General features: G+C 39.5%; 1 protein-coding gene across 1 annotated transcript in view; it reads right to left on the minus strand.

Moving 5' to 3' along the window:
• The window catches only part of LOC139977381 (uncharacterized), a 212,008-nt gene that overhangs the window by 108,200 nt on the left and 82,920 nt on the right, over window positions 1–20,888 (minus strand). Inside the window, exons 69-93 of the mRNA XM_071986681.1 lie at window positions 20,368–20,457; window positions 19,565–19,840; window positions 18,564–18,791; window positions 17,822–17,920; window positions 17,364–17,537; window positions 16,380–16,652; window positions 15,938–16,033; window positions 14,712–14,825; window positions 13,869–14,159; window positions 12,805–13,023; window positions 12,398–12,583; window positions 11,391–11,618; window positions 10,667–10,879; window positions 10,090–10,218; window positions 9,536–9,673; window positions 8,575–8,694; window positions 8,242–8,370; window positions 7,443–7,698; window positions 6,818–7,032; window positions 4,645–4,878; window positions 3,668–3,919; window positions 3,030–3,164; window positions 2,290–2,436; window positions 1,183–1,359; window positions 282–449 (exon numbers count right to left, since the gene is read on the minus strand). Coding sequence (XP_071842782.1) covers window positions 282–449; window positions 1,183–1,359; window positions 2,290–2,436; window positions 3,030–3,164; window positions 3,668–3,919; window positions 4,645–4,878; window positions 6,818–7,032; window positions 7,443–7,698; window positions 8,242–8,370; window positions 8,575–8,694; window positions 9,536–9,673; window positions 10,090–10,218; window positions 10,667–10,879; window positions 11,391–11,618; window positions 12,398–12,583; window positions 12,805–13,023; window positions 13,869–14,159; window positions 14,712–14,825; window positions 15,938–16,033; window positions 16,380–16,652; window positions 17,364–17,537; window positions 17,822–17,920; window positions 18,564–18,791; window positions 19,565–19,840; window positions 20,368–20,457 — 4,587 coding nt within the window. The remainder of the gene's footprint in view (window positions 1–281; window positions 450–1,182; window positions 1,360–2,289; window positions 2,437–3,029; window positions 3,165–3,667; window positions 3,920–4,644; window positions 4,879–6,817; window positions 7,033–7,442; window positions 7,699–8,241; window positions 8,371–8,574; window positions 8,695–9,535; window positions 9,674–10,089; window positions 10,219–10,666; window positions 10,880–11,390; window positions 11,619–12,397; window positions 12,584–12,804; window positions 13,024–13,868; window positions 14,160–14,711; window positions 14,826–15,937; window positions 16,034–16,379; window positions 16,653–17,363; window positions 17,538–17,821; window positions 17,921–18,563; window positions 18,792–19,564; window positions 19,841–20,367; window positions 20,458–20,888) is intronic.

Here is a 20,888-nt window from a genome sequence, read left to right on the forward strand (position 1 = left end):
CATCAGGACGACATGGTTTACATGTGAGGGGAATGTGGTTGAGAGTGGATCAAGTTCTTCGGTACTTGTGACCGGGAGCTACCTGGCAAGACTCTCACCAAGTGTATCTCCATAAGCTAATAATAAAATGTCAGTAAATAAATAATAGAAAAACGACTGGCCGATTTTAGACAATGGACATTTTCTTTGACAATTTCGTTTAGACAATGGACAATGGACAATAGAATATCTTTGCTCTGTTGAAATAAAAGTTAGACAATATTTAGCTGCTGCAATATTACCTGTCCAACAGGGTGTATCCAGGTAAGTGGTAGAATTCTCCAAGCAGTAATAACCAGCAGGACAGACCTCACATATTGACTGGGCTACTAAATCATTGTATGATCCAGCGGGGCACCCTATGGGGTATGGGGTCGCACCGGGGCAATATGTGCCCTCTTGACATGGACCTGTTAAAGAAAATAACACAAGTTACACTGTTATAAAAAATACATTGTTTATAAAAACTAAAAAAATCAAGAGAACATCTGATCACTAAAGTAATAAGAAGAAATGAAAGAACTATACAAAGCTTTTAGTTCAGAATAAAAGCGTAATATAAAGTTTCTTCTTCCAAATTCGATAAAGAAATCTTTGATGCAGTAATGAAGATAACTGTTCATAAGAAGAAGTACACAAAGTCAATGCTGAATTACTGTATGGTGCAGTATAATACCAACTGTTTCAAAGATTACTTTAATGACCGTACTATTGATATGAATATTTATGAGTGTACAATCTTACCACCCGTGTAGTACTGCACAGTATAGTATAAACTGCATGGTTAATAAGATTTACTTTAATGACTGTACTATTGATATGAATATTCATGATGTAAGAATTTACCACTAGTGTAGTACTGCACAGTATAGTACAAACTGCATGGTTTATAAAATTTACTTTAATGACTGTACTATTGATATGAATATTCATGATAGTATAATCTTACCACTAGTGTAGTACTGCACAGTATAATACAAACTGTATGGTTTATAAAATTTACTTAAATGACTACTTTTGATATGAATATTCATGAATGTATAATCTTACCACTATTGTAGAACTGCACAGTATTTTATAAAATATGGTTTATAAGACTATTTTAATGACTGTACTATTGATATGAATATTCATGAATCTTACCACCAATGCCAGTATTGTTGTTGTTGGGTGCAGGGGTGTTGACTCCAAGCTCACAGTAGTAGCCCGGAGCACAAGGACCTGTTATATTGGTAATACCAGTCTCACTGCAGTAGTAACCTGGGTCACACTGGGTGCACTCGGAGGCATCAGCCAGCATCTCAACAGGGCCATAAGTGCCTGTGACATAATACAATACAGATAGCATCTCAACAGGGCCATACGTGCCTGTGACATAATACAATACAGATAGCATCTCAACAGGGCCATACGTGCCTGTGACATAATACAATACAGATAGAATCTCAACAAGGCCATACGTGCCTATGACATAATACAGATAGCATCTCAACAGGGCCATACGTGCCTGTGACATAATACAATACAGATAGCATCTCAACAGGGCCATACGTGCCTGTGACATAATACAATACAGATAGCATCTCAACAGGGCCATACGTGCCTGTGACATAATACAATACAGATAGCATCTCAACAGGGCCATACGTGCCTGTGATTTAATACAATATAGATAGCATCTCAACAGGGCCGTACGTGCCTGTGACATAATACAATACAGATAGCATCTCAACAGGGCCATACCTGCCTGTGACATAATACAATACAGATAGCATCTCAACAGGGCCATACATGCCTGTGACATAATACAATACAGAAAGCATCTCAACAGGGCCATACGTGCCTGTGATTTAATACAATACAGATAGCATCTCAACAGGGCCATACCTCATAGTCATGGATAAAGTGCGAGCAGGATTCAATTTTGGTAGTTTGAGTAGATGCAATGTAAGGTTAAACTATTGGTCCTACTCAGCCTTAAAGAAACTACCATATCAAGCAGGAGAAATGGCTCAATGCTTAAGTTATACCTAAAAACAATCAACTTTCTTTTACCATGCTCTGTGCTTCTAAATGAACAGCCTGATTCTTGATTCGTAGTTAGCTACAATTTGTTTTGATTTTTTAATGTGGTCTATGCTGTTCCTTTGAGAATTAATTATGGTCAGATTCTTGATTCATTATTAGCTTTAATAAACGGCTATTTTTTCTTTGATATCTCCTCTTAGAAGTAAAAAATCCAAATCTTACCGATGGGACATTCCTCGATGTCGAATCCTCTTCCAGGTGGGCAGTAACTTCCTTTGGGACAGGGATCTGGATGATCTTTGTTAACACAGAAGTATCTGGCAGGACAAGATTTGCAGGCATCCGCCTGAGTGTGGTTCATGTAAGTACCTTGTAGAAAGAGAGACACAGAATCATGACTAGATCATGACTGGATCATGACTGGATCATGACTGGATCATGACTAGATCATGACTGGATCCTGACTAGATCATGACTGGATCATGACTGAATCATGACCAGATCATGACTGGATCATGACCACATCATGACTAGATTCATGGCTAGATTATGACCAGATCATGACCAGATCATGACCAGATCATGGCTAGATTCATGACTAGATCAGGGCTAGATCATGACTGGATCATGACTGGATCATGACTAGTTCATGACTAGATTCATGGCTAGATTCATGACTAGATCAGGGCTAGATCATGACTAGATCATGACCGGATCATGACTAGATCATGACTAGATCATGACTAGATCATGAGAGGTGCTCATGGCTTGCGATCTTACAAATAGAAATATGATGCTTTGTATCCCACCAATTTCAGAAGAGACATTAAGTACTTGATGGATAGGAAACGTTCAGACAAAAGTATGCAAAGGTCCTTTTTTTCCCCCATTGTTACCAAGATTTAGGAAGACATGAAAACTTAAAGATTTGAATCTGCGTAGTTTCACTTCTGTCTACTCACCATCAGAACATGGCTGTGTGATACTACTGCCTTCTTGACAGAATGACCCAGCTGGACAAACATCCCCTGTAACACCATCTGTAGGTGATGAGTTGTTGGCACCTGCCACGCAGTAGAAGCCTGGGTCACAGAGACCTACACGTGGGAATGAGAATGGAACAAAAACAAAAAAAACTTGAGCATGACATAACAGCCCATACCATAAATAATGAAGAGGATCATGAATATTCATGATTAGTGACATGGTTCATCTCATATTCCCTTTGTCCAATCTGTTATGTATTTGTTTTAAAATCTCTCTTGTCAGTTTTCCACTGAAGGAGATCCTGCTAAAGATTACACAAAAAGGAGGCCTTCTTTATATCGAGGATAAAAGCTTTAAAGAACCACATATTTGACCCGTAATTATGTTGTACAATGTTACACATTAAATATATATATGATTTTTAATCAGTTGTTCAGATGTCCATACATTTACATGCAGATTGTGGGTGCTATCTGGGTGTGCAAATGATGATACATTTTTCATCATACATCAACGGTGTAATTCTAGGTGCAGTGAGGTGCACTTAACTACAATTTTCAAGTACCAAGATGGTGCTGTGCTGGTGCCATTTAAATAACTGTATGCTGTTTACCTGTATAGTTGGTTTGTCCTTGGGTGTCGCAGTATGTTCCACCAGGACAATCCAGACAGTCATTTTCTTCATCTTGGCCAGTGAGGTGCAGGTAAGTACCAATGGGGCATTCCACAGGGTTCCAGGTACCCTGAGGGCAGTAATGACCAGCGGGGCAGGTGTCTCCATAAGATTCTCCGGTAGGGTTAGGAGCTGTTGCACCCAAGGTACAGAAGTGTCCGGCAAGACACTCTCCTGTGGGCTCTGTCAGACCTTTAAAGCAATCATAATTATTTTTTTTAAGCTTTAAATCAGTCTTTTTTTATCTTTATTAATCTCGCTGAGGAATCACTTTCTAGTCTGATGATACTTGCTGATGTCGTCATCAAAACATTCTGAAATATTCAAACTTTCATTCCATCCAAATAATAACTTTCAAGATGACAATAAATTCTGACCCTGTGGCATCTCCAGACCTTCTACCAATCTCACAGCAATTCCTATAGCAACGCTCTCACATGATCATGTTCAGTGAAATTTCAGTTTCATAATGGTTCCCACTGAAACGGTTCTCACATTATGATATGGTCAGACTACATCACAACTTTCTGTAAACATTTTACACTTAGCATTAGGGGTCTGACAGCAGTTACCAGGTACACAACCATGGCTATATGTAACATTCAGACTAACCTCCAGTCTGACAGTAGTGTCCTGGAGTACAATACTAATATTAAGAAACATTCAGACTAACCTCCAGTCTGACAGTAGTGTCCTGGAGTACAATACCATTATTATGAAACATTCAGACTAACCTCCAGTCTGACAGTAGTGTCCTGGAGTACAATACTATTATTATGAAACATTCAGACTTACCTCCAGTCTGACAGTAGTGTCCTGGAGTACAATACTAATATTATGAAACATTCAGACTAACCTCCAGTCTGACAGTAGTGTCCTGGAGTACAATACTAACATTATGAAACATTCAGACTAACCTTCAGTCTGACAGTAGTGTCCTGGAATACAATCTTGACACTCTGTTACGTTTTCCAGTCCTGTGTCATTACTGAAGGTTCCAATAGGACACTTAATACCCTGATCTGACCCAGTAGGACAGTAGTACCCAGGAAGGCACTCATAGCCTGTGATACCGTCACTAGGGCGGGAGGTATTGGACGCTGAAACACATACATAGCCGGCATCACAAAAGTCAGCAAACTGGGTGAGACCTGAAAGAAATTGTAAAGCAAACCTGAATTATAAACAAAGAAACATAACCAGAATCTGTCACCATGGCTAGTACACTGGACTTCCATTGTTGCTAGCTGGTTAAACAGGAGCAGTGACCATTTCCTGAGTTTTGCCCCAAAAAATGTATCTTACATAAGTAATTAAAAGTGATTTTGATGAAAAGTGGCCTGTAATTGCAAAGATAACCCACCGATTTCCAATATCACAAAAGGTTCTCAATTAATCTTTAGCAAGGAACAATGGTTGGAGCTAAGGAACGGTACAGAACCAAAAAGTCACTTCACTTATTTTGAGCAATGTGCAGGGAATTGGCCGATATAGCGCTAAAGACTAAAGACTCTGTGTCATTAAGAAAAGCTGCAGCAGCTGCTAACTCCCCTGCAGCAAGGCTGCATCAATATCAAGCAGTAGAGGTTATCTTGTCAGACCACCAGTGCCTATTGTGTGAAAACTCCCTGAAGCAAGGCTGAATCAATATCAAGCAGTAGAGGTTATCTTGTCAGACCACCAGTGCCTATTGTGTGAAACTCCCCTGAAGCAAGGCTGAATCAATATCAAACAGTACAGATTATCTTGGCAGACCACCAGTGCCTATTGTGTGAAACTCCCCTGAAGCAAGGCTGAATCAATATCAAACAGTACAGATTATCTTGGCAGACCACCAGTGCCTATTGTGTGAAACTCCCCTGAAGCAAGGCTGAATCAATATCAAACAGTACAGATTATCTTGGCAGACCACCAGTGCCTATTGTGTGAAACTCCCCTGAAGCAAGGCTGAATCAATATCAAACAGTACAGATTATCTTGGCAGACCATCAATGCCTATTGTGTGAAACTCCCCTGAAGCAAGGCTGAATCAATATCAAACAGTACAGATTATCTTGGCAGACCACCAGTGCCTATTGTGTGAAACTCCCCTGCAGCAAGGCTGAATCAATATCAAACAGTACAGATTATCTTGGCAGACCACCAGTGCCTATTGTGTGAAACTCCCCTGAAGCAAGGCTGAATCAATATCAAACAGTACAGATTATCTTGGCAGACCATCAATGCCTATTGTGTGAAACTCCCCTGAAGCAAGGCTGAATCAATATCAAACAGTACAGATTATCTTGGCAGACCACCAGTGCCTATTGTGTGAAACTCCCCTGCAGCAAGGCTGAATCAATATCAAAAACAGTACAGATTATCTTGGCAGACCACCAATGCCTATCGTGTGAAACTCCCCTGCAGCAAGGCTGAATCAATATCAAACAGTAGAGGATATCTTGTCAGACCACCAGTGCCTATTGTGTGAAACTCCCCTGAAGCAAGGCTGAATCAATATCAAACAGTAGAGGTTATCTTGGCAGACCACCAATGCCTATCGTGTGAAACTCCCCTGCAGCAAGGCTGCATCAATATCAAACAGTAGAGGATATCTTGTCAGACCACCAGTGCCTATTGTGTGAAACACCCCTGCAGCAAGGCTGAATCAATATCAAACAGTACAGATTATCTTGTCAGACCACCAGTGCCTATTGTGTGAAACTCCCCTGAAGCAAGGCTGAATCAATATCAAACAGTACAGATTATCTTGGCAGACCACCAGTGCCTATTGTGTGAAACTCCCCTGAAGCAAGGCTGAATCAATATCAAACAGTAGAGGTTATCTCAAGAGACCACCAGTGTCTAGTGTGTGTAACTGTGTGTAACTGCACTCATCCTGATCTCATCCTATGCAGCAAGGCTGCAGAACGCTGCAGCCCCCTCAGGATCCTACTTTTGTCACAGCGCATTAAAACAGCCTGCATATCAGATTAAATCTTCCTTGTCTTTTTTGTGGGTTGGATTGAAATTATTCACAGGCCAAATCTGGCCTACTGACCACCTATTGAGAACTCAAGACAATAATGATGATAAATCCAAAAGCTTTACCTTGGCCATCACAATATGTTCCTCCTGGACAGGGTTGACACTGTCCCTCACTTTGAAGTCCAGTTTGGTTGCTGTAGTAACCTTCAGGACAGAGGTACTGAGTAGCACTCTCTGTGCCTAACGGGCAGTAAGATCCTGCGGGGCATTCTGTTGGCACGACGACGCCGTGGCTAACAACACCGTAGTAGACAGCTGCCTCTGCAGCATCGCAATAACTGAAGATTTAAGTCGAAAAATGAAACATGTGAATGATAGGCAGAGACTGGCATGAATCTGTCCAACGATGATCAACAGTTTAGACCTCAGTTCCGGTCTCACTGCCTCATTCCTATATAACTATGTATTAACTAACAATGGTATATCAATGTGATTTAATGGCAGAAATAAACGAAACAAGATACCACAGTTTAATCCTCCATGATCTGATTATTTATAACAATGCTACTTACTATTATACACTGGCATAGAAATAATGGAACACAGAGGAACTAAACTACGAGGAAAACTTAAGGCAGTCCTTGTAGCGGTGACTAAAAGCCACGACTCATTCCGATACTGCTACTTGTTACAGCACAACGGTACTTAATAAAGATGACGAAATTGCAATAATATGAAGTAAACTTACTAGGAGGGCAGGCAATCCTTGCACATCCATTGTCCTTCTTCATCCTGGTACTCTCCTGAGGGGCAAGGCTCTGGCTGAGGGCTGCCTATCTGACAATAATGGCCAATAGTACAGTTATACTCTGTTGGTGAAGCAGTATCCTGCCCTGCTGGGCAGTAGTAACCTCTGTCGCAGTCATTAGTTGGTACAACATTACCGGGACCAGAGCAGTACTTTCCAGGTGTGCAGGCTAAGCAATTACTCAACTCAGTGTTTCCTGAAAATAAATACAAAACATCATTAATATAATTTCCTTTGGTTCCCACCCCCAACCTTTACCCCCCCCCCTCCCCAAAACCACCACACATTCATCACACGGTACAATAAGAGAATTCAGAAGTGTAATGAGTAGAACAATCTAATCCAGATATATCACAACTCCCCCTCCCCCTCCCCCTCCCCTCCCCCTTCCCCTACCCTCCCTGCACCTGTTAACAGTTACAGCTCTTCAAATGAAGCAAAATAGGAGTGAAAAAAACATAGCTTATAACCCAGGAGATAATTTATCTGGTAACAAATTCGCAAAAATGTTACATGGCAAAATGGTCTATTGGCTACACAAATCCCAAAGGCTGCATCTGTGTAGCATTTTAATACAAAGGAGTTATAGTATTTTATGAGCAACAAAATCCACAACTTTTCAAGCTGCTACACAAAACTTTGAACACTAAACTATCCCCTGTAACCTATTAAAACATTTCTTTTAGAGATGGATAAATTCATGAACCGAAAACAGTTATTGAATTTATTTCGTTTTTACCTGACGTATTTGCAAAAGTTCCAGCAGGACACGGGGTAGGTCCAGGAGACCCGACTCCGCAGAAATGACCCTCTGGACAGACCCTATGAGGAGGGTCTGGCTGAGATGCGTTCCCCTCACAGTAGTAACCTGGAGAATGGTCAATCACAGTATTAGCATATTCTTACATGAATATTCATGAATAAATAATACTGAGTTTTGTAGTACTGGAAGTAATACAGAATATGCAGCAGAATTGAACAATGGATATATGTAATTCTTATGCACAAATATAATATATATATATATATACATATATATGGAAAGTGAGGTCGCAGACCCCTACCACCTTACCTTCAAAGCAATCCCCTGCTGGAGAAGCTAGACCCCAAACATCACAATATTGTCCTGGTTCACAGTCTAATGGATACCAGCTACCACTAGGACAGTAGGTACCCGGCCAACACTTTCCACCTGGCAAAATACAAAACAGAAGAACAAATGATTACATAACCATGGGGGGGGTGGGGATAACAAACACCTACAATGCTATGGAACATCAACAAGCTTAGTACAGCCAGCAAGGATGAATTTTCTACACATCTTTAAGTGGTGAGCACTGAACATTCACCTGAGGAATGCCTCACATGCCATGATAAAAAATGTTTTAAATTGGCTGTGTTTGACTTCCATCTCAAATCTTCACTAAGAATCATGAACAAATAAACTATAACCTTTCAAGTACACCATAACAAACGAAAAGCAAAAATCAGCAGCACGGCTGAATCAACATGTTGATATAATTATAATTCTGCCTATAAGGGGGCTCTTATCTTTGCCTACGACTACAAATATCATTTTTTTCTTCTTTTAATGGCAGCTCCTGGGAGGGTGGTAATGCTGGCTGGAGCAGCCCCCAGCAGTGAAGACAGCTTTCCCCTTCCTCTGGCTGACACCAGTTCTCTATTTTTGTTTACGCTTCCAACTTATTTTCTTGTCTACTTTACACCTACTTCCTGTACTAGTCTGTTTTCTCCCTATTATTTTTTATTATTTTGCTAACCTGCACAAGCTCGATCAGTCTTGTCAACCCCTGATCCCTACCCACCGCCCCCCCTGCCCCACCCCCCATCACTAGTTCCACCACAGTGTCAACAGAGGATATCTAACTGACAGACCATGTGACAAACTGACCCACAAACCTTGCATCATAAATCATCAGTTACGGGCATTTCATTCAATTTTTAAACATTTTAAAATCGCCCAAGAAACTAGCAAAAATGTGGCAAAACAAAACCAGATTGATGTCACAGACCTGTATAATTAGCTGCTGGACAGGTACATTCAGACATATCTGTAGCATTGACTGAAGGCAGCGGTTTATCAGAGTATGAACCTCCTGTGCAGTACCAGCCAGCACTGCAGTTACCAGTAGGTGTCTCCTGGCCGTCAGCTGATGAGGAAACAGCCAATGAGAATGCTTTAAAGAAGGGTCATCACATTATGAACAAACTCATAGCGGTTAGGCTTCTATTTACGGTATTTAAGAAACATTTATTGTATTCTTGAGATATAAATTAAAGTACTTCAACATAAACAAGTCGAATAAAAAAATTGAGTCAAATCCACGCTAAAAATTTTTGAAAACTGTGAGATTTCAAATCATATAAAATCCATAACACAACTCAAACATTATATGAGTTTTATAGAAATGTAATTTGCTACCAAATAACATCTTCCCTACCTTTGTTTTTTTTATATATATATGCCATTAGAAAGATATATTTCACACACAATGTCTTTATTGTGAAGTACAGGTCAAACAATGGAAAGACAACAACAGTAGCCTATTGTATTCAAACAGCTTACTCTCGCAGTATTCTCCAGGAGGGCAGGAAAGACAATCCTCATACCCATCGCTGCCATTCACAGGGTTGTATGACCCCTTAGGACAAGGGTTCTCAATGTCATAGGCTGTACCATCAGGACAGTAATGTCCTGAAACAGTAAAAAAAAACAATACAACTATTGTTAAAACACTACTGGGGACACTTTTGGTAGAAGAGACACAAATCGACAAGAACTAAAGCAATTTTTCTCCTTCTGATCCTTAAGAGATGAACTCAGGAAGTGCTAATTAGTTTTGCCAATGAACAAGCATATTAAAAACTCCTGCTTTTTGATTGCAGGTTTGTTAATGACAGTCTCATATATAAAAATAAAAAATTCGAACAGAAAGTTGTGAATTAAGTGGATATGACAATGAGTGGGGCTATGGCAAGCTATAAATGACCTATGACTTCGATCTTGGTACAAGACTGTGAACTCTACGCTTCAACTTTTAAGAAATGAAATTATTAAAGCTAGCGATATAACCTGGTGTTCATATATTTTTCAGACAGATGATAAAAATTTAAAAATTTTTTAATATTATTTTCAGACTCACCTGTGGGACAGACCGTGTCCAGATAGGTTGTTGCGTTCTCCAGACAGTAGTAACCAGCCGGGCAAACGGTGCACTCTGAAGACTCCTGGAGGTCCGTGTAATGACCGGCAGGACAGCCCAGGGGTAAGGCTGTACCCTCTGGACAGTAGGTACCAGATGGGCAGACTCCACCCACCCCTGTATGACCACCAGTGGGCTGGTACATGTTAACACCTGCAAAATAGAAAATAACAAAAGGTATGTGAAGAATGAATAACATTTTAATTTAGCAATAAATTTTGGGAAATTTAAAATTCAAAGCATTGCAAAGTTGGCAGTTTTGTTAGCTATGATAGCCTCCCTCCCCCTCCCCTCCCTCCCCCTACAACCACTCTCTCTATTTAAAGTCACATACATTCGCTAATAAATGGAGCTTTTTAAAGGGAATAAACATATGTCGCTAAATTAAATCCTTCCCAAATTATAATTCCACAGAAAATTAACTTCATTTTCTGCTCCTTTACAACTCTTCTACGCCTTTGATTCCAAACTGATGATTTTCAGTTATACTCTTCACTGAAGAAATCATACGCTAAACTTAAAACCTATCCAACTTCTTGTTCAGCCTTTCTGTCTTAAAACTGAACATGTTGATTCATTCCAGCTATACCCCTTTAAAATCATCCTCATCTATTGAACCTACTCTATTTAAGCTATCTCTATTTTCCCCGGGCTACATCCTTACCATTTGCACAGTAGTAACCGGCCGAGCAATTCCCGGTTACCTCCCACTGGCCGGGGTCCTTGCAGTATTTGCCAGCATCACAATCAAGACACTGAGACTCCCTGTAGATACCATATATGGGATTGTAGGTGCCGCTAGGACACAGCTGAAGGTCAGCACCGGTCAATGCTGGACAGTAGTAACCAGGAGGGCAAAGGTCAGCTCGGTCCCTGTTGACACAGTAATAACCTGTACAAGGAATGCAAGACAAACATTTGTTCTTTGAGATGAACAAGAAAGCTGAACCGTGTACCCGATGGTTTCAGGGTACTTTCTTCCAATTCGATGGCAGTATTACACATTAGGAATCTGACATTATCCCCAGTTCTTCAGATGAATAAAACTGGGTCGCAAATGAAAAAGAGCTTATATGATTACAGCACTCTTGTTAGGGATGGGGGAGTAGAAAGGGGGGTGGCATGGTATCAAAGCAAGGAGAATACCATGTAGAGTAATGTCCCGTTATGAAAAGTACTTATCACTGGTTGTTCGAAACAAGTACCGGATCAGGTAAGCAAGGGACAGTTCTCACCATAGCCAGGCTCAAAGGAGATTTAAAACAACAAGTTTCAAACAATGACATGTCAGGATTAGCTGTAAGATTATTTTAGAGCCAGACTAATAGGAGGAAAGATATGTCACTTCCCAATTATGGGTATGTCAGTAAGTAACTGTTTGATCAACAATATAAACCATATGGTACTGTAGAGGCAAGGGGATTGGGGATTCCTAGCCCTCTACAAGTATACTTTGATTATATCAAGACTCCTCTACAAAGCAGGATTAATAGTCTATTATCAATGCAATTAAGAAGTGGAACTACTAATTGGATTAAAAAACATTAAATCCTACTGTTCTGATGATTAATCTGGATGAAGGCCTTGGATTTTGACAGATCTCGCATTTCCTAGATGACAAGCTGTGGAGAGGATTGAGACCACCAAATTAGTAGCCAGTAATATCTTTACCTTCAGGACAGTCATAACAAGCAGATGCCATGGAGTGGTTCATGAAGGTCCCATTGGGGCAGTACGTGTGACCGGTTGATCCTTCCTCACAATACGATCCTGGGGGACAGATGTCTCCTGTGACCCCATCAATGGGGGCCGGTGAGCTGGCACCTCCGACGCAATAGTAACCTTCGTAGCAGAAACCTATGGAGAGATCGGAAAATACCTATTAACATGGGGAAAATTCTCTGATGGGGTTCCCAGTGTAGAAGTGTTACAAGAATTATATTTGATAAATTTTTAGCTTTGTTTTACACTGGTAATAAGATTTTATGAGGTCTTTTTGGTAACATCAGATTTAGCTATTTTGCAATGCCATCGTAGTGGAGGGCAATCAATAGGAAACACATGGGAACAAAACATACCCGATTCTGACTCTTGGCCGGTAATGTTGCAGTACATTCCTGGTGTGCATGGCAAACAGGCGCTCTCATTTGTCATCCGCTGGCTGGGCTGGAAAGTGCCCTCGTCACAAGGGGAGGGGTAGCTGCTACCCTCTGGACAGAAATGACCCACAGGACAAATGTCACCATATGTCTGGTTCACTGGATTTGGATCAATGGCACCTCCAGAACAGTAATACCCTACGGAAAGAGATATTGCAAAATGAAATTAGATGTGTAATTACAAATTGGTTGATCAAATATGTATCAGCAAAGACTCCGGCAAAAGTGAGATGGTCAACTTGTGACTAATACATGATTTAATGTAAAGTGTTGCTAAGATAAAAATCCTCCCGATTGCTAAGCATCATTGCTTCAAATAATCCACCGCAATCCTCCATTAGTTCCCCCAATCCCCCCCCCCCACCCCTAACTGTGCCTCTGGATGCAAGTCCATCCCACTTGTTTGCCTGCTACTGAACACTTTTCATTAATATCATGTTACTTTGATTCAGAGATTTGTTAACATTATGACTGACGTGACAGTTGCAACTCTATGGAAACCGTGGAGAGCCAACTAATAGCAGTAACAGTGGAAAGAAAGTATTAAACTTCTCATATTATCGTAGTTACCATATTGATCATGAATCAAGAGCTCAGTTACCCACCAATGGACCTTTGCTTAAAATGTTCATATGTTAGGATATGTAAGGACAGCTTGCAGTTACATGGTGGCAGCAGTGGGGAAGAAAACTGAAACCTCTCATTTATTTTCTTCAAATTACTTCCTTTTGTTCCATTCACTGCTATGGGTTGATTCATAGTATATCTTAAAAAATGGTTCCAGCTGCCTGGAAGAAGCTATTAAACCACTAAAAATTAAGTCATGCACAAATTATTCATCGCTAAGTCATGCACAAATAAACCTTTGTTTTGGAAAAATTCATATCTCAGAATGACTTGCAGTTACATGGTGGCAACAGTGGGGCAAAGACAGCTTAACCCTCTTCTTTACTGAAGAATGATGAAGATATTATATAGCTCACCAGCTTCGCATGTTCCATTAGGAGCAGTTAATCCTACTTCAGAGCAGAAGTGACCCGTCCAGCAGTCTGTACAAGAGCTCTCCGCAGCGAGCTTGTCTGTATGGCCAAATGTACCCTTTGGACAGTTGAACGGCCATGTAGTCCCGGTCGGGCAGTAAGTACCCTGCCAACATGGTCCTCCCGTACTGTCGGCTGGGTCGGGTGTGGGAGTGACAGCACCCAAGATGCAGTAGTAGCCAACATTGCAAGGGCCTGTAGGGCTAGTGATGTTCTCAGCCTCACAGTAATATCCTGGGGTTTTTTTGGTTTTTTTAAATAAAAATTATGAAGAAATACATTGTAATTACAGACAAAATATCAATCGGGCTGAAATGATCTTTACTGCAAATGAGTGACAATAAATAAAGTTACCATCCCACTTCCCCTCCATGAATTGCTTCTAAGCAATGCTTCTCAATCACACACAATGAAACACTTACATGGGACACCCCATCTTTCCTCACACCTATCTAATTGTTATGTTCATGGCTCACTAAATGAGGGATACCGTGACCTCCAATCGTCGATAGAACTGCAAGCCTATGCTGATCATCATCATTGGATTTGAAAAAAGAAAAACACATTTTTTGGAGACACTACTCATCATCTAATTCTGACAAATTTGTTACCCTCCCCCACCCCCATCCCTCTCCCCCTCCCACATCCCTCTGTGGCTGCGCCTCTGTTCTCAAAGACGATGATTGTATTTCATAATCAGATTCGTATCTAAAAACAAGAGTACTGACACCGTAAACCCAACCGGCTGCTGGAGACTAGACTTAACAGATGCGGGTTAATTCTTACCTTCAGGACACAGTCGGCATTCCTCCTGAGACTCTAAGCCAGTGGTGTTACTGTACGTACCAACGGGACATGGGTGCTGTCTAGCGGTCTCGGTACCATTGGGGCAATAGAATCCTAAAAATGATGGAGAAAATATTGCATTACCCACTCACAGGACTCAAACCTTCCTTTCATACTTAAATAAATAAATTATTGAAATGCCATTCTTCAGTAGGGTGTAAAATAATCAAATGAATTTAGATGTGATACCGATGAGTATAAGTCATTTGCCCCCCCCTGCCCCCCACCCCACAAAGAAAACCATTTTATATTTTTTTTATAACATGATTCAACTTGTTGAAAACAATATTCTGGTGGCTCAAGATGATTGCTTAGCAAAACTGCTGAAATTTTCTGAATTTTTATGCAAAGATGTAAATTTATTTCCAAATTGTGTGATATTTTGTAAAATGCTTCTGGCAACAGCACAACTGATGATGTCATCAGGGCAAATTGGCTGAAAATTATGTAATTATGTAATTATTCAATCATGTCCTCGACAGAGGATCAGAATCTTATCTATAAAGAAGTTTATGATTAAATTTCTAAGTGCAGAGAAAGCTACTAACGCAAACATTTCAAATGTGTAAGGTTTTCAAGAATAAATCAACTAGAAGATTAAAACAGCTTAAGGAAGCTTTTGAAGAGCATTTTCTCAGATGACATCACACAACAAGTTTGAGTAGTAATACAGATATTAATTGTGTTAGAAATTGTGTTCCATATTTTAAAAAATATGTAATAAAAATACAAAGAGCAAAGTTCAGTTAAAAGTAATTAATCAGTATATGAGAACTTGATTTCTAATTAATAAGCGATCATGAATAATTAATGTGTCATATAAATATTAAAAACAACAAGGAAGTTATAAATAAGGTACAATCTAAGTAATTCATCAGTAAATGATTACTCTATTGCTAATTAATAAGCAATAATGAATAATTAATGTGTCATATAAATATTCAAAACAATTGTATGAGGAAGTTATAAATAAGGTAAAAATCTAATTAAATCATCAGAAAATGAGAACTTGATTTCTAACGATAATCGATAACGAATAATTAATGTGTCATACAAATATTCAAAAAGAGTACGAGGAATTTATAAACAACGTAAGTTTTAAGTAATATATGAACAGCTATGAGTACTTGAATTTCTAATAACTTGTGATGACCACACATATTTACCTGCGGGGCAGTCCTTGGGAGTCACAACACCATGCGAGGGCTCTCCTACCCCACTCTGTTCCTCATCAATGGCCTCATTCTGGTCACAATATTTACCTTAAAATTAGAAAAAGACAGTCTTTATCATAGTTGCCAATTCTTTGCCATTCTGAGCGCATAACATTTGAAAGTAATAACAAACTTTTAAAAATTCATATCTATATGAATATTTCTCCATATGGAACAATGTTTCCTAAATCTTTTTCAACAGCCAAAATGCTGTCTCCTTCCTATCCCAGTACCCATCCCCCACCGCTCCCCTTACATCCTACCTGTATAAAACTGTCATTAAACACATTGTCTTGATTTGTTAATATCCCTTCATTATATTAGATTTCATATTTTGTTTTATATTGCTTCTCCTTTTTTTAATTTATTTATTTATTTTAAGTTATCTTCATACCTGCCGGGCATTCCAAGCATTCCCCTCGTCCAACCAATGGTTGGTAGTAACCGCTGAGACAGGGTGCCTGTGAGGGGGACCCTACGGGGCACTCATGACCTGCTAGGCATTGGCTGCCGGTCGGTTGAGCTGCGGTCGAGCCCTCCTCGCAGAACCATCCTTCGTCGCAGTAGTCCAGGGGCAGGGGGTTACCCCAACCTGGACAGTACTGACCGGCAGTGCAATTCTGACAGTCTTCCAGAGCCTGGTTGGCCAAAGAGTTTGAGAACGTACCTGAGGATAGAGAAGAACTCAGATGTGAGTGGAAAGGATCCTTCATTACTGATGGATGGCGATAATCATAGAGGAACGTGTGCAAGAGGAACTAGAAGAAACAAGGGGGACTAGGAAGAGGAGGGGGGGGTTAAGAGGGGAGGGAATGGGAGAGGAGAGGGGTGTAGGGGAGAACATATGTGAAAGTCACATGATTACGACATGAGTCAGACACAGAAAGAACAATATGGGTAACTTTCAGGGTTGTCAAAGATCGGATTTTGAAGTCTTCTCCAGAAATGATGTGGTTTTGAATTTTCATGTCTAGAAGATATTTGTTTTTTACACAAAGGAATGGGTAAAGAAATTTCTGTCAAAAAAAAAGAAATAAAATGAATAAAAACAAGAAGGGGCTTAGGTAATTTCCACTTAATATCGTTCCTTCCTTTCTTCAAGGATCATTCTTCAAAAGTTTTTATGTTTGGTCCTTATGTTTGTTAAAGTAAACACAGTCTCTTGTGATGTTCACTTAAAACTTGGTATTATTTTTATTGGCCGAACATCAACTAAAGTATACACAATTATCAATGCTTGATGGAAATAGTAACAGCAGGATGGGGAGGGGGAAGGGGAGGAGGGGTGGTGGCTTAATCAATAAGAAGACATAACAGCATGATTAAACAACAGATTAAATCATTTTTGTGGAACCTCCAGGATGAGAGACAGGCTTACCAGGAGGGCAAGGGTTCTCGGCGCTGCTCCCCTCGGGACAATAAGACCCCTGAGGACAGATGTCACCATACGTCTGGTTCACAGGGTTGGGTTCTATTGTTCCTCCACTGCAGTAGTACCCAGCCATACAGAGACCACTCACATTAGCCAGCTCATCAAATTCACAGTATGATCCTGAAGAAAAAAAATCAAATTAAATTAAATTTAAAGAAAAAAATTTAATTTAATTTAAAAAAAAAAAATTAAATTAAATGAAATTATTTTGAGAGAAATATCTCTCCATAATGAAACTGCATTGTTCTTATTAAGGGTGCAAACCATGTTTCAAATTGTAGAGAAGAATACAACTATTACATTGAATGCTAACTTTTAACATCCTTTATTCTCTTTCTGATTTAGAAATGGTTTTGTGGCAATCAGCTAGTAAAGAGTAAGTATGGCCATAGTTCCATTCTTACCTGGATCACACGTTATTGGTTGAGATGCCCCTGCAGGGCAGTAGGTTCCGGCTTGACAGATGCCCCCGGTGCTCTCATCAGGACAATGACAATCAAAGTCTACAAAGAAACAAAAGATGATACAACATTAAAACATGCAGCACCTTTGCACCATTCAATGACATGGTCTCAGCACCTAGAGAACATTAAAACATGCAGCACCCTGGCTTCATTTGACAACATGGGCTGATACACTGATACAACATTCAAACAACATTCAATAACATGCTCTCAACTTTGCAAGAACATTAAAGTACATGACATGGTCCCATTATTTAACACTTTTTCTCTCTGCTGCCCTCTTCATCCTATCCGCATATCCTCTCCTCCTCACCACCATTCATGTTCATCCAAATACATTGTTTCCCCTTTCTAATCTTTCCCATTTTGTCTTGTTACTCCCTTTCACATTTGGCCTCATTTGATTAACTCACTATTTGTAACTTTCCTACACAGTGTATCATTAGTCTATATCAGTTAATCAGTTCTCTCATCTTCTAATTTCCTTTCTTCTTACTACCATTTGTTCTGTCCATCATTCTGCCCATTGTTCTGCCTATTGTTATGTCTATTGTTCTACCCATTGTTCTGCCAATCGTTCTGCCTACTGTTCTGCCTATTGTTCTATTGGAGGGGTGGGTTGAATCCCTGAAGACAGCCATTGTTTAACAGGATATAATAAAACCATTTTTGGACAACGCACCTGTGTCATTCCCTAGTGTAGTGGGCTGTGCCTTCCAAGCTCCCAGTCTGCAATACCAGCCCGGGTCGCAGAGGCCCGCTGGTTCAGCCAGGCCTGGGGTGGGGCAGTAGTACCCCAGGGGGCATAGTTCACAAGCGTCCACATCTTTGCCACCTGTCTGATTGTTAAATGTTCCATTATTGCAAGGATACTGATAGGCAAACTCGGTATTGTTCGGGCAGAAGTGACCTTTGAATGAAACAAAAAGATAGAATGTTACCTGGTCGTAAATCTCGACAAATTACTGCATTTTTAACTAATCAAGGGTAATTATTCTTATAAGTTAAAAAGTATTATCTAAACAAGAACCCTACAAAACAATAGAGGAAAAATAAAGCTGTTGCTTGGATATTGAATAACACTTCAAAAAACAGATAAACGGTAGCATCAAAATGGAAAAGAAGATGTCAATATTTATCGTGGGAGAGCAGCTTTTTGAGTTGGTCGGCAATTTTTGCACCGAGAATGACCTCAAAATAAAGACTGGGACTGCAATCTATGAAACTAAGAAACTTGCCTAGATTCTTCATCCATGACCATTAATATGCAACTGATGAGCTAGATTCAATTCTCAATATTTCGTCATGCAAAAACTTTTCGCAGTACTACTACAGAAGAAATTTTAAAAACTAAACAAAAATTTTATAAAAATTGGCTTTTTACTTACTCCTCTATTTGAAATAATTCTTGGCTTGAGAATGTCAAAAAAACTTCAATAGAAGCATTGTTGAAATGATTAAACCAATTAAAAGTATGCGTTAATTACTCTACGTATGCATTAATTACTCTACATACCGGTTAATTACTCTACGTATGCATTAACTACTCTACGTTTGCATTAAATACTCTACGTACGCATTGATTACTCTACATTCGTGTTAATTACTTTACGTACAGCTATTATTGCATGCATTGACGTCTGACAATAACAAACTTAAATACTGGAATCTGATTTGACTTACCTTTGGGACATTCTGTGAAGTTACTGCTCCTTTGCTCACAGTAGTTACCCTCTGGACAATCAAGGCACCCACTTTGTATCTCACTAGGGTTGAAGTACCCTGGTGGACAGTCCACTGGTTCACTGTTTCCACCCATACAATAGGTCCCTGTGGGGCAGGGACCACCTGTAGAGGTAACTTCACTGGGGTTGGAGGAGTTGGAACCGAGGTAGCAGTAGAACCCGGGGTCGCATTCCCCAGAGGGGTACTCTAATCCAGGTACCTCACAGTAGTGACCTATTAAAATTAAGATCAAATTAACAAAATACAGAGGAAAAATAGAACCAGCAGGGACTTTAAATCAGTGAGCTAGAATATGAGACAATCTGATGACACTTTCATATAATTGATAATAGATATCAATTAAAATTGACATTTTATTTCCAATTGGTTGCTGATTTTCGGTAATCTTATAGATCAAATATCAATCAAATATTACCAGACTATGATTACATTTTAATGAAACCAATCATCCTTCTATATTTGCAAACAAAACATATATAATAATAATATTCTGTTCAATTTAAGAAAAACATCTTGCTGCAAGACAAATTTTTCTGTTTAGTTTTATTTGCCAGATAGAGAAAGTACACTGCTAATGTAAAAAAGAAGTAATAGTAATAATAATAAATAAATAAATAAATAAAATTCTTCACTTTATTGATCTTAATTATTCAAGTGAAATTCATTTCCAATTGGATTTAGGAGTTGAAAATTTACCAAATTTAACCAAATTTGACAGAAAAATAATGATCACTTCTTACCTTCCAGACAAGGTTGGCAGTCATCTAGTGAAGTCAGCTGAGTGATGTTATTGAAGGTAGATGCAGGGCAGGGCACCGGTTCTCCCGTTCCTATGGAGACCAAAGTACAAACAGCAAAATTGATAGCGAATTGTTGGGAGAGTTTACTACCCATGAAGGGATAATAAGAATAAATATAACAATGTTACAATGTTTGGGACTCTACGAAATAGTTTACTTTTTTCATTATTTATCTCCAATTAGTTAATAAAAGTCAAGCATGGGGTAGATAGATTCAACCAGTGTGGGAACTACAATGAAGGTATGAAGGTCAACATTTAAAGCAGATACTCGATAGTGTGCAGAAGATTTGGGCTTTTAACATAAAAATCATGAAAAAACACAAGTTGACAACAGTATCACCTGACCTCCACCTAATTGTTTATCCAAAAAAATGATCATTAATTACATGGTAACTTAATATATATTACGTAACGACAAATAACAAGTCGGCAATTCGCCTATAAGTGCCGATGCCTGAT

This window comes from Apostichopus japonicus, chromosome 12 (genome assembly GCF_037975245.1).
Source record: "Apostichopus japonicus isolate 1M-3 chromosome 12, ASM3797524v1, whole genome shotgun sequence".
Classification (NCBI taxonomy): Eukaryota; Metazoa; Echinodermata; class Holothuroidea; order Aspidochirotida; family Stichopodidae; genus Apostichopus; species Apostichopus japonicus.